The sequence below is a fragment of the Leiobunum rupestre genome, chromosome 4 (genome assembly GCF_980474605.1).
Source record: "Leiobunum rupestre chromosome 4, qqLeiRupe1.1.hap1, whole genome shotgun sequence".
Taxonomy (NCBI): Eukaryota; Metazoa; Arthropoda; class Arachnida; order Opiliones; family Sclerosomatidae; genus Leiobunum; species Leiobunum rupestre.
The window spans coordinates 10,751,172-10,765,248 of record NC_143387.1 but is presented as its reverse complement, the minus strand read 5'-3'; the positions used below and the strand labels follow the sequence as shown (position 1 = coordinate 10,765,248).

General features: G+C 33.3%; 1 protein-coding gene across 2 annotated transcripts; it reads right to left on the bottom strand.

Moving 5' to 3' along the window:
• Positions 1-2,033: 2,033 nt before the first annotated feature.
• Positions 2,034-13,180, bottom strand: Sld5 (DNA replication complex GINS protein Sld5). 2 transcript variants are annotated; one of them, XM_090171779.1, is made up of 8 exons: positions 13,031-13,180; positions 12,536-12,629; positions 7,485-7,631; positions 6,442-6,495; positions 5,425-5,528; positions 3,958-4,046; positions 3,809-3,902; positions 2,034-2,170 (listed from the first exon to the last, which is right to left on the bottom strand). In XM_090171779.1, the coding sequence occupies exons 2-8, from the start codon at positions 12,623-12,625 to the stop codon at positions 2,074-2,076; spliced, it is 675 nt and encodes a 224-aa protein (XP_090027905.1). In that variant the 5' UTR covers positions 12,626-12,629; positions 13,031-13,180; the 3' UTR covers positions 2,034-2,073. The 2 variants fall into 2 exon arrangements, with proteins under 2 accessions (XP_090027905.1, XP_090027906.1); XM_090171780.1 differs by lacking the exon at positions 13,031-13,180 and adding an exon at positions 12,730-12,836.
• Between the last annotated feature and the right edge of the window lie 897 nt (positions 13,181-14,077).

The window sequence follows — 14,077 nt, the reverse complement described above, 5'->3', positions numbered from 1 at the left end:
ATTTAGTAACGTCTTCTACGAGTTTTGGAAGCAAACCTGTTCTCATTTTTGTTACTATTTAAGTTGATACGATTTCACTAATTACAATGCCACTAGGTACGATTACAGAAGGCCCACCGTCAATAATCGGAATGGGGCTGTGGCGCGTCAAAAAAGTTGTGTCGACGGATACACGACGAAACTATTTTTTTAAAAAAACGTTACTAATCTCCTAATATGACTATTTTTTTAAAATGAAGTTAATGAAAAAATTATCATTTGCGGCCCAAAAAAAATAACTACGTAATCTACGCGTCAAGCGCTACATTCTCCGCAAAAAAACAGTAATCCCCTAAAATTACTACTTTTTTAAAATTAAGTTAATTAAAATAATCATTTGGGGGCCCAAAAAAATAGTTTCGTAATCTACGCGTCAAGTGCTACATTCTCCGCCAAAAAAAATTCAAAAAAACGGTAATTCCCTAAAATTACTACTTTTTTAAAATTAAGTTAATTAAAAAAATTATCATTTGCGGACCTAGAAAAATAGTTTCGTAATCTACGCATCAAGTGCACTGGGTGAAAACTCGGAACTACTCCTTCTGCGTTGAGTTTGCAAGTTCTCTCCCCACTGGTTTAAGGGGTTTTCCCCCGAGATCTTCGGTTTCCCCTTCCATAAAAACTTGTTGAGGGTAACGGTAATAGTTAGTGTAGGGAGCTGTTGGCTCGAACGCGTGGCAGGCAGGGCTTGCCACCACCCTCCTACGCATTGTAACCCGGCCACCTGAATTAATGGCTTCAAAAGTCGCTTGACGACTTAGGCCTAAGGTGGTGCCTTGGGTATTAGCCTAGCTGATTATTATTATTATTATTATTATTATTACATTCTCCGCCAAAAAAAAGCAAAATTACATGAGGCCGCTGTAGTTCAATTTTGCCGACTTTTTAAACAGAGTGTACAACATACCCAAATTTCAGCAAAATTGGCTGAAGGACATTTTTCCATAGGCGCTGTGTGGGGTCCTTTGCCGAAATGGTTTTTGAACTTAGACTTATCTTTTTCATTCCCTTTTTAGAGTTACATAAGTTGCAACCAACAGACACCAGTTAGTTAGAAACTGTTATTAAATTAAACCTCCGATTTGTTTATCTGAAGGTATCAAAGTTCGATTTAATGATACCAAAAGCGACATAATTACAAAAGTGTACCAGTTACTATACTTTCCAATGCTAAGGATTTACTGAATGGTACTAGTTAATAGTTGCCTGTATTTGGCCATTAATGAGTGAGATTACATTGATGAAATTAGTATCTCTTTCGCTCTGAAGGCGAGGGACCTTGGGTATGAGCATTCGACCTAGCAAAAGATATAGGAAGAGAACAGCTGAGCTGCCTTTTTCACTTTCTAACCTTCAACAAATAGTAATCAGTCCTTAAACTGGGTTTTCTGAGCTATAATATCTAGGCTTTACGTGTATTCATATTTTTTGGGTAGTTCGGTAATTTATTTTATTGCTAAGGTGGATTACATAGTAGGATTAGGGAAAGTTCTCATTATTTTTAAAGAACTGTAATTAGATGTTTAGGGAAGTGGTTTCCGAATTCAATTACGCTGGCAGTAGTCCCCTCAACTATGTGGTCTTATTTGTAGAGCCACTGGCTATATGCATCCATACACTGCCCTGTTTCGTTCGATGTGCTTACCAGTTTCTATCTGTGCAAGTGAACACTGGTTGTAGGGGTTGATACGGTCAATAAAGACAATTTCTATTTATTGCAAGCATAGGTTTAATTTTAAATCTCTGAGGTAGACTATTTTGACGTGAACAGATCAGAATCCCCTGGTATGTACAGAACTCCTTTATATACCAATTTAAAAAAACAATGGTGACAAGATCCCAAATGGATTGGACTTTAAAATGGCTGGAAGCCAAAACCTTACTAAGTAGTTTTCACAGATGAAAACTTGTTATGCCTATTTATAATGAGATTCTATTACGTCATAAGCAGAATATTTGTTAGCTATAGAAATTTTTACAGTAAAATTTAAGCATATGTTAAAAATATTTATTTACAAAACCTAATGAGCAGCTTTATATTAACTTGATCTTTCCAGTTTTTAATAATGCCGAAACAGGTCTGTATCTCATTATGTGTTGATCACCTTTTTCAAAATCAACGATTTCTTCACTGAAATAACAATTTGTTATCAAATTAAAAATCCACAAATAAGGTTAAATAACGTTTTCTAAATTATAAAATCCAACTAATATCTTACTGTGCCCCTTTGTGTTAGGTTTTAATGGAAAAACCCTACTCTATTTATAGGGGCCCCCAAGTTCAGCCCTCCCCCACGAGGAATAAACTTTTATAGCATCTTCCTCTAGTATAGAAAATAACAGCCTCTTTCGTCTATACTAGAGGAAGAGGCTGTTATTTTCGCTCCTGATATATAAGGTGGGGGTGATGATGGTGAAGGTCCCCGAGAATCGACGAATTCTCTTCAACAGCACTCGATATAAATTTAATTCAGGCGTCATTCTATTGGTATTAGTTCTCTCTATCTACCTATGCCAGTGCTGAGCCGTAGTTTTTAATCAAAGGGGTAAACTCAAGAGTGTTAGGAGGAAGAGGCTACTATTGTGGTTGTCTCAACTCGTTCCATTTTTCATTTTTGCCAAATGTTTCTACCTTAGTTACTGCCTTAAAAGAACATTTATACAACTACTAATTTAAACTAAAATATGGACTAAAGTTAGGCCAAAATTTAAAATCTATTTTAAACAATGTTTCATCTTCACCACCCCCAAATTTTGACTAAGCTACTGATTAGTGTCAAAATTTAATGGCAAGGTAAGGGAAAATATTCCAGTAATTCACATAACAGGCCATTAACAATGTCATCAGGAGAAGACTTACTAAAACAGTAAAAAAAAAATATCTTGAGAGAAGCCAAACCAAAATATCATAAGTAACCTAAATATAAGTAGTCCACTTTCCTATTCTCACAATGCTAAGTTCTTTAATGCCAATGACCATATAATTAATATAATTTACTATTGAATTTACGATTATATAAGTTAGTTTTATATTAGTTAGTTATTTTTAAATTAGAAACTCTAACACGATTTTGCTCGGATTTATAGCCATCAAACTAATTTCACGAAGGAGTGAGTTTCTGGCTACACGACTTCCGATTACGCAATCACTCTACGACAGACTATCGTTAATCGAAATTGTTCAGGGTCATACTTATTCTATTATGTTACTTACGGAATATATGTTAGCAGGAGACTAAATATATACAACTGTAATGTCTAAGGAAGACTATGGTTCTCATATAAATGGGTGTGGCTTAAAGCCAAGATTTTGCAATGTGCTAAGTCCCTGGTTCACTTACCTTCTTTGTTCTTTTTAAACCATCTAAATATCTGATTTTACATGGGAATAAACTAATTTTCTGAAGAACATGGCAAATTCCACAAGACCTATGGTTTGAGAACTAATCAGGCTTTCTTCTTAGATTCACTTTCTAGTAAGTCTATTTTCCAAGTAAGTATCTTTCATTTTCTTAAAGCACCATTTTGCCTAGACCATGATTTTCAGCAAAAAATTCTTACATTCGACTTAGTTTAAGCGTCCGTCGTTTCGCAGAATGGCAGCAATGGATCCTTAGACATTCCAAGTGTATAAATATAGGGTTTCCTGATAATATCTTTTGAAACAAGGTCTTAGAAAAGTAATTCTTTATGATACTCATATGCTACCAACATAAAATATTTGACTAAACAGACAACAAAATGTTTTTATATAAAATAACTTTCAAACCTAGCAACATTTCCCATTTGCTCTTCTATAACAACACCTCCAGTATTTCGCTTAACTTGTAGGAAAATGTAGCTCTCTAAATTTGGAATTGCAGCTAAAATAAAAAAAATTATTAGTTTTAGTCTAAATACAGACATTTCAAATATTACCTAATTTTGATAAGTCAAACTCTCCTAAATTGGTTGGTAATTTCTCTATGACATTTTTCTTCAAAAAGTCCTGAACTAAAGCCACGTATCTATATCATTGTGAGTTAATAAAATAAATAATATAAAATATAATCTAACATTTGTAAAAGTGCAAGGAAATTTTAACTGATTTCAATAACTTTATTTTCATTTTAATATGAAAATTAAGTACTGAACTCATGGTAGGAAAATGGGTTAAAAAACAGGTATACTTCTCAACTCACCCCCTACAACTCCTTAAAATATTTGCATAACCTTTTGAAACACCCTGTATACCTAGAGATGGAAGCACATGCTAGGTGCGTTTTGTTTCACGTGTTTTATCTTTTACTGAAAAAGCCGAGATTTGCTTTAATAATTGCATTTGAATAAATGTTTTTAATTAATGTATATAGTAATAGTCAAATACTAAATGAGACCCATTGTGGCTTGACTAACTTGTTTAGATTTTATTTTTGGTGACACTGGAAACCAGTCAGAGCCGAGACTTACTATAATACACTGTTACAATCTTGACTAGTCTCGGATAAACTATCACCCCATTATCAAGAGACAGAACTCGCTACCAAGATTGGTGTTATATTTATACATTGGGTTTATAAAAAAATGATTTTCACGTAAGAATCTCTATACTTTTTCTCATACTTCATTCAAAGTAGTTATTTGGTTGAGCAATAAGATCATTATTTTCCCAGTCTATTTTATGGTCAGACAGACGTATTCGTACAATGATGGTGTTGTTCACTTAAATTTAAATACTGAAATATTTTTAATTAAATATCTCAAATTGGAAATGGTAGCATGCATTGAATATCACATTTTTATATATTTTTTAGCTAAAGATGCCAAGTAACCTATTTTTCTGTAAACCAGGAATCTCGCGAAAATCTAGTCTCATTTTGGAAGAATTTTGTTGCATTGTTTTCTTGCACATTTATTTATTTTTTAAATTAGAAGGTTCAAATTAAATATATTAACAATTTCTTTTTATCAAAATACTAATTTAATAAATTTCTAATTGAGCTATTATGTTATTTAACAATAAATCATCTTGCTAATTTATAAGTAAAAAACTAGTTTAATAGCAATTTCCTCTGGGAAGATGATCGCAATAGAACCATATGAAAATTGGTCCGAAGTTTGTTTATCCATTACATCAATTGTAATTTGAAATAAAATATTTAATTTGAACATGAATGTTTAGGATAAACTTTGAAGCAAGTTGCTAGTGAATCACACGAATCTCATCATGAAGTACTCTTGAGATTAAGTGTGAAAAATTATTCAGAGAGCTCTGAGAGCAGTCAATGTCTACAAGCCGTGTCAGCATACACACGGGACTTTAAGATGACTAAAACCAAACCAAATGATCTGCACAAATACAGTGAACTGATAAATTAATAAGAAAATAGCTTTAAGTGTTCTTACTCAATAGCATATATTCTCTCTGGGGCAGCCATCAAAGAGCCACCTTCTGTTTCAGAAGAGTTAGAATCTTCTCTGTCAAGAAGATAAGAACCAAATTTTCCAACCTGCATTTTAAAAAAGCATACAAGTTTATGTTGGAGTTACAGTAGTAGTTCACAGTATGAAATTAATTTTTGATAAGTAAACAAATCAAAGGTGGCATTTGGGATCAATTGGATCATATCTTAGATATTAGAACCTCATTGGTGCATGTGCCTCTGCCAAGGAGTGGAAATGTAAGGCGGGACAGATCCAGAGAACACCTGAATTTATGGTACATGTAGAGGCACAATTGTGCAGTTTATTGAGAAGAAATGGTTGTTATTTACATGATGACTTGCATTGCCCTTTAATGCAGGGCTGATACTCAAATTCATAACTAATTTTAGTGGAAATAGTAACTAACCTCTTCAAAAATAGTAACCAAAAAGTAACCTAAAAGTAACTAAGAAATAACTTAAAAACCCACCACACGAGGTTTGTGAATCACGTCGTCTGCTTAATTTATCACAAATTGTGATAAATTAAGCAGACGATCTTTAATACGAGAAAAAAATGTGGCTGCCAAAATAGGAGTAGACATAAGTTGGCTTAGGGAGCAGCCGTTACATTTCTAGGGAATTGGCCGGTGGCGGCCTCTCCCGCTAGTTTTGTAGCGAAACACGTTTCCCTTCGTTACGAATAAAGGATTTTGCTAAAAGACGGCATTTTTGATTTCTATGGGCAGTACTAAAATTAAATATGATACAATTAAATATGGTAAAATATTTTTTCGTAGAGTTAACCTAACAAATTTCAAAAAAGTAACTTTTAGAAACCAAATTAGACAAATAGTAACTTTTAGTAACTTTTAGTTAAAAAAGTAACCCAGTATCAGCCCTGTTTAATGAAACCACAAAACTTGCTTTATTAACTATGAACTGCCAACCATGAAAGAAACCTATTAGAAATAAAATCTTTGAAAAAAAATTAACTGACCTTTTCAAGTCTGATTCGCAGATAGCTGGAAAGCATGTATGATATCCTGTTTAGCTAGAAATTAAAAACAATTGTTCATTTTGATAACCGATTCTATTAGATTTGAGAGGTTCATCAAAATTGCTTTTCGAAAGCAGCCAAAATTTTCTTTTTGGACATAACTGGTGCGTAACCAAAAGCAATAAAAACCAAAATGTGTGTCAGAAGATAATATTATTTTTTGATAGTGTGTTGTGAAGTGAAAAACAAAAACAAGGAGGTTGGGTAAAAACAATTCAAAGATTTTACAACCTCAGTAAACGTGTGACGTTTTAGGACATATCTCAATGCATGAATAAAAAGGAAGGAGCCTTTGGTACTATATTGCTTTGTTCCTAATTCAGTTAAGGGTATGTTGTGAGATCAGCTCTCAGTAGCTATTTCAAAATGTCCAAGGGCAGGGATGATACAATTTCGGGTTTTATGTTACTTTTAGTAATCCATGCAATCCAAAGATTTAATTCGTAAACTCAGAAAATTTCCAAATCCATAACACGCCTAAGCCATTTCAATTATAAATGGTGGCACATTTCCACATTCAACGCTTAATTTGAATATTGTGAATGCCCAATACCCAAAATACTATGTGAAAATTGTATTCAAAAGTTTGCTTTCTTCCAAGAATTTAAAACTTCCTGGAATGGTTTTTGCTACCTCTTCAAACCTTCAATTTATACCACAACTATGTAAACACCTTTACGTATAGACATAATTAGTATTTGGAAATATTTATTTGGCGACTGAAGGGTTGCCAATGTAATACACACCATAAGTATTTAATAAGTAATTATACACTATCTTTTTCACTTGCTTTTGGGCATTAATGATGTATTGCACAAAATAATATAGGAAATGCCTATTTGAGGATACAGCTCCTAAAATGGTACCACTTAAAAATGGACACATGCTCAGCCGATAAGGCTTAAATCCTGACTTAGGGATAGTGTGATGAAAAAAAATTACTTATAGAAAAATAATTCATGGTAATTTTGAACAAAACTTACTTCCATCTGATGGACGTCCTTCCTTAAATCACCAGGTGTAAGTTGTTCCAAATTATCTTTCATGTGGTTTATTTGCTCTCTTAAACATGTGACTAGTTCTTCTTCATATGGTAGTAGTTCGGGACTAAATTTTTCATTCTGCCAAATCTAAAAGAGAAGATACCCAAGTTAATACTAAATTATGAATATCATGGGAAGATTAACCCATGAAACTGTTCGTGCTAACTCGACCAAAACTGCTACTAGTGAATTTAAAATGTTGCTAAACCAAATTTACCTCAAGTAAATGTTAACGATCGTTAACATTTACTTTATATATTTAGATTGTTAAAAAAATTCTAAAACACTTGGGAGATTTAGAAGCGAAAGGAAGTGCAAGCGTTCTTTTTGTATAACCCTAGCAAATTATTAAAGAATGGCTTAGATACCAGAACTAATTTTCAGTTTAAATTGGTTCAGAAGTACCATGGAGGAAACCAGGGTTGCCTGATTAAATCATTTTGATATAAATAACCTATTATACTTAAATGTGTTTATGAAAATGTATAACATAGGTTTTCTAGCAATGTCAATTCAAATAAATCTAAATTAAATTTAGTTTTTAATATGTAATTAAATTTATTTAAGAATAATTTAAATTTTACACTTTAAAATTATTAGATTTCAAAAAACATTCTAGAGAAATCAAGGAAGTCAATGGGAAATCTATCCATTCGTTTGAGTTAATCCCACCATTAGCTTTTCCAGATGTTTATTTAATTTATGGAATCGCACCATTCACAAAAGAACTTCTAAGAAATTGTGAAAGTCTTTAAGTCTTGAAGCACACAACCAGCTTTCAAGAGGATTTGTTAGAAATGTTGGGGTAAAACACTCTCCTAGCAACGGCATAGAATTAATAAAGTGCCTATAGTAAGTTATATTTAAATTTTAATATGCCAAAGAATGCAGTGTTGAACGTAGTTATTCATATTTCAGGTAATGCATTCTCAACGTTGAACTATAGTTCCAAGCGTAACAAGTGTTTACCCAGTTCCTAGAATATCAAGCGATCGATGATGGTGAAGCTGTTCCTAGCATATCAAACAGTGACCCAGTTCCTAGCATATCAAACAGTGATGGTGACCAAATTCCTAGCACATCTATCTTATACCGTGGCCTCTTTAATGCGCAAACTGAGATAAGTTTTAAACAAGTGAAAACACCTCAAAACCAGTTGGTTGTAGATAAATGGTGTTATTGTAGAAGCTTGAAGCTTGAATGAGTAATCTTGGGTTACACAAAATGGCAGAACTTTATTATTTTAAACATCATTCTTACAGAATCAAATTTCATTTTCATTTACTGATTCAAAAGTATATTTTGTGACAATTTTTATTTTCTAGTTCCGAAAGAACTCATAATCTTAAATTATTTAATATGGAGATATTTTTTTGGAGTACTATGGTGTTTTCTCTGTTGTCTTGAAGGACAATATTGGAGTCAAGAACAAGTTTTATAAAATTTAAATCCATTCGTGATTCATTTTTACATAACACGGAACCGAAGACTAACTTAAAGAATATCTGTTATTAAAATTTTAATTTTTTCTGAATGTTTCTGACTGAATGAGATTTTTCAGTACTGTGATAGTTTATTCAGTAATTAACTACTTGTATAACCGAATTAACGTTCTAACCAAAGTTATCGGATATATTTTTAAGTGCGGGGATTCTCAGTTGTAGAGCAAAGCCATTGTCATGCCCCACTCTTTCACATGCGAGGCGGTTGATATTTATGCGCCTTCCTTTGCATGGCCTTTTAGTGAGGTGTTCGCTGTCTCAACGGCAAATGCATCAAAGCAGCTGCGGCCATTGTCTTCTCCCATTTCACTAGTGTCTTGAGATTACTATTTTGTCTAAGGTGGAGGAGGGTGTAAATTGACAAAAGGGGGACTGTTACATTATTGCTAACCAATAACTTTGGTTCATTAACTTCTGGTTCTATGATTATACTTTTTCAAGCCCAAATTTTAACGTTTAGCAGGTATTTTTTATAATTATTTTATTTTTTTAAATACAATTATTTTAAATTTGTGCATAGATAAACCAATTTTATTATATGGAATTAAAATTAGGGGCAGTGTTTTTGAAATGGTTGATTAAAGTTCCAGATGACACTTGCTTGTTTTGAGAAAAATACTTTTGAACATGGCCAAAAAAAGTTTTTGCACTTTTATATCTTCTGTGCAAAGAGTTTGAACATACCTAAGAATCTGAAATTTTCCGTATTGACTAATCTGATGGTGGACAATTTATTTATGTGATATTATATTTGATATACCTTCACAAAAGCTAGTTCCGCCGCCAGGGATTGCAGTGCTTCCGTTTTATGTTATAATTAATTGTAGAGAATATGTAGAAATATTTCCACATTATCTTTCATGGAATATATTCCAAAATTTGGGTTATCTAGAACACTGCACAGGCTACAACCACCATTTGTCAATCGTGGCTAAGAATTATCTTCTGGAGCTTCATACAGTAATTCTATTGGCAATTTTGTAGCTAAAGTCTAATAACATTTTCTACATGTATACTGACATTAGGTATTTTCATAGCATTTTCCACCTCTTCCGGAGAAAATTCCTTTTTTCCACAAGTAATTGCTTGGAGTTTCAGTTGTATAAAACATATTAACTGAATCTTCTATATTAAATCCGCGATCTGCTAAAACAATATCCCCTGGCAATAATTTTTTTAAGAAATGAGTTTTCAGTTAAATATTGATCACTAACTTGACCACCCCATCCTTTAGAAATATAGTTTATTGCGCCATGAGGAGTGATTCCAATTAAGTACTTCACAGCATTTTTATGTTTGTAATTAAACCATGATTCAGCTTTTCCCAACACATTTGATGGAACTTCAGTAAAAATTTCAAAATAATCTATAATTGTTGAGACTATTTTCCCAAGGTGTTCTTGAAACACATGGGCATTGTAGCTTGGAGAACGTCTCTTTGGGGTCAAAAAATGGTACTTTTCAGTAACTTGAGCAAGGCATTTAGTGTTGTAAAATGCTAAATCCCAATTGGTGGAAGCTAGCCGCAGCTTCATTAAAACTAATTATCAGTGGATGAAAAGTGGTGAAATAAAAACAGTTCAATCATTTCTAAAATTTTCTTGACAGTTCCAAGACACTAATCCTGTAAAATATTTCACTTCATCATCATTATTGAAATTAAACTCTGTGTAACTTTTGATGGCTAGCTGTCTGTCTAAATTTTAAAAGAAGTTTTTCATTACCTTCTTTAAAATACGCTGACAACTCATTATACAATTGTTTTGTTTCAACTAATTTAAGCTCAGCAGCTTCTTATTCAAACTTTTCCACCATTCTTAATTCAATTAGAGAAGTGTTGTCTTTTATCTCTGCTACAGCTTGCTTCCAACTTCCTCCAAAATTTGGGCAGCCTGAGTACTCTTTTCCTTAACAATAGCTAGTCTGGGATTCTCTTTCACACTAAATCCAAAATGCTTTGTGTTAGAGTCAACCATATATTTCTTGATTGCTAACTAATGGTTTCTATTATGTCTTCTGTCTCAAATTCTATAATGGAAACCTCTTCAAATCTAGAACCAGTACAAATACTTCAAATTCCAAACTCTGTGTTAATTTTCAAATGTAGAGGTTCCACATCTTATTGGCAGTGCTCGAAATGGACTTGTTCACAAACCTCTCAAAGCTTCCGATTATTCTGAAAAACAGGATCTGCGAACCAGAACAATATGAGGGAAAACATATACAAAATGGAACAGTGTTCCGGTCCATTTCGAGCACTGCTTATTGGAAATCATTTTGCTGCTAACAGAGAAGTCTATTGCTTTTTTTGTCATGATCAGTTATGCATGGGTGTTAACGCTGATCATATCTTTTTGCAATTTTTCACCACTTATGATCTATTAGCCTCAATCTTAGTTGGAACTTCAGGCTTTAGCAGCTGACTTGGTATCCAATCTGTATTAGTCTGATCAAATAGCCTTGAAGGTGAACCTAAATACATTAATATTATGAACATTGAAATTTTTCTATATTATTTTAATATCAAAATTAAATACACACCAGAGTAAAAATGCTTAGCGCAAACTCTCATATGTTCAGTCATTAGATCAGAGATTAGGCTTTGCTTACGAAGCCAACTATCGTACAGTTTCCTTGACAATTCTTCTAATGCTTACCCTTGGTTTCGAAATATGTATGGTATTTGGAAAAAACTAGCTTTTTCTTTGACATTAATAGTTTTACAGCTTTCAATACAACAAACCATTTTACTTGCAAAAACCGCTTCTCCCTCAAAATGGCGATAAAAACCAATCGGATTAAATTTGGCTAAGAGATGGCGTGGCAGAGTGTAGGAAAAACCTAACTGAACTCAATCTAAAATCAGTGACATAGCCTAGGAATATAATACTGCGTACCTGGAACAGAAATTTGTATTCCCACATCACGGACTCGCTATTTTAGCTTCAGCAACACGAGAGCTATACAATTTCGGACATACGAGCGTTGCGCCATTGTAAAAATAGGCAGAATTTTTTGTCTCTATAAATTTTGCCTACTTTTCATTCTATTCACAAGGATTTTTTGTACAAGTTGAAACACGAATATTCTACCTGGATTCTACGAAACTAATTTCGGAAATGTTTATTTAATTTAAAGACCAAATAAATAAATCTTTAACACAATTTTAAAACCGGCATGCATTTCTAACCAAGTCCCAACGAACACGGACGAAATTTTGACCACGGTGTCCGCTAGGTGTCTCTAGTATCTTATGTCTGGATTCCCCACATTGCCAGGCCTATGAATCCCATATTTCCACTCCAGTATTTCCATCCTCCTAGACATAGCTTCCTCCCTCAGCGCCTTGTCCCTATATCAGTTTTGTCTGAGTCCCCCTCCCCTCCTCATTTTGATAGCCCATTAGTATAAGATAAAACCATGTGCACCAAAAGAAGTTACTAGAAAATTGAGATTAGCAGATGACAGTTCAAAAAATACCAATCTAACCTCATCAAATTTATTTAACACTTGTGTTGTTGTAGAAAATTCTTCATCATCATCATCACTGAACCTAGGTGGGCTCTGAGATAGATCCATTTACCTGTGTAAATTATGAATGAAGAAATAATTGGCAAAAAATACTACATAAAACATAAAATCACTTTTCACCCCAGCCTCTTCAAGGCCATGGAAAAAATTACCATTAACCAAAAGTTGAGCCCCATTTTCATGCTCGGTAGTAGCAGCTACAAATACTAATATTCAACTACCAGAATTTTCCATGACAGCCTTCATATGTTTCTAACAGATCAGATATCTTCCATTTAACTTGAAAATGTCAGGTTCTAGAATGAATCCCTATTTTCATGCTAGCAAATAAGTAAAGCAGATTTTGGGGAGTTTTTACTGGCTAATATGGCGAGCATGAAAATGAGGGTTTAAACTGTACTTTTGATTTATACAAATTAATACACGTATACGAAAAATGCAAAAATATTCTACTATGTTTATGAAATTCTTTCGGATAATGGATATCAGAGAACATAAGGTGCATGAGTTTAAGAAATTCTAGCGAAGCTTCATCACGAATTCACGATCATAATGAAATCTTGATGAAATGGCGCCAAAAACGTAAAAATTTTAGCAGAACATTATTCCATAGACATTTCTTGGCTTTCTTGAATGTTTCTTGTAAGCTGCTATCAGAGTTGGACATAAGGATATTTATTTTAATATTCACTGACTAGTAGGGGGTAAAAATGAGGGTATTAATAGCAAGGATAGTCAACATTTTGGTTTAACCTTCATAATTAAAATATTAATTTATTATCACTTAAGTTACATGACTTTGGTCGATCACAATTTCTTTTAAATGAATGATTAATTTATGATACGCCATATTCGCCATTATTTATGATTATTTAGTAAAATATTTCACTAGTCAAATTGATTAGTGAGCCCCCAGATTTCGATTAATTTTAGTAGTCAAATTCCGTGACTAGGCCCTTATGTCCAACCCTGGCTGCTATACGTTCTACAAGGGTAAATATCGGTATATATGAAGTAAAGCTGTAAATACTGCTACATACAAGTTAAATTTTCACTATAGTAGCATATTTCACAGAAATTCTTTAGGTTTACTCATAGGTAAATGGGCTCAGGCTCACAGGGTGAGGAACAACTAATAGTATCTGTGTTGAAGATAACCGACGAAGATTGTTTTCCAACACAGCGGGAAAGAGAACAAAACCACGGAGAGATGTTCTTTACTTTATCTCTCCGCTTTATTTTATATTTGTTTTTTAAATGTTTTCCGCTCGGGCTTTAATATAAAAACCTTTTACACTGCGTATCAGTGTGTCACTAATTTACCAGCTTTCAATCATGTAACTTGTTCTCATTATTTTAATAAATATAACCAGTTTATCGTTTATTCGAGTCTCTTGATCATCACTGCGAAGCGCTGCTGCTACAAAACTTCAACAGGTTATGGGCCCAGCACGCTTCCACTGCGCCACTTTGCTGACTAAGATGATCAACTGAACTGGT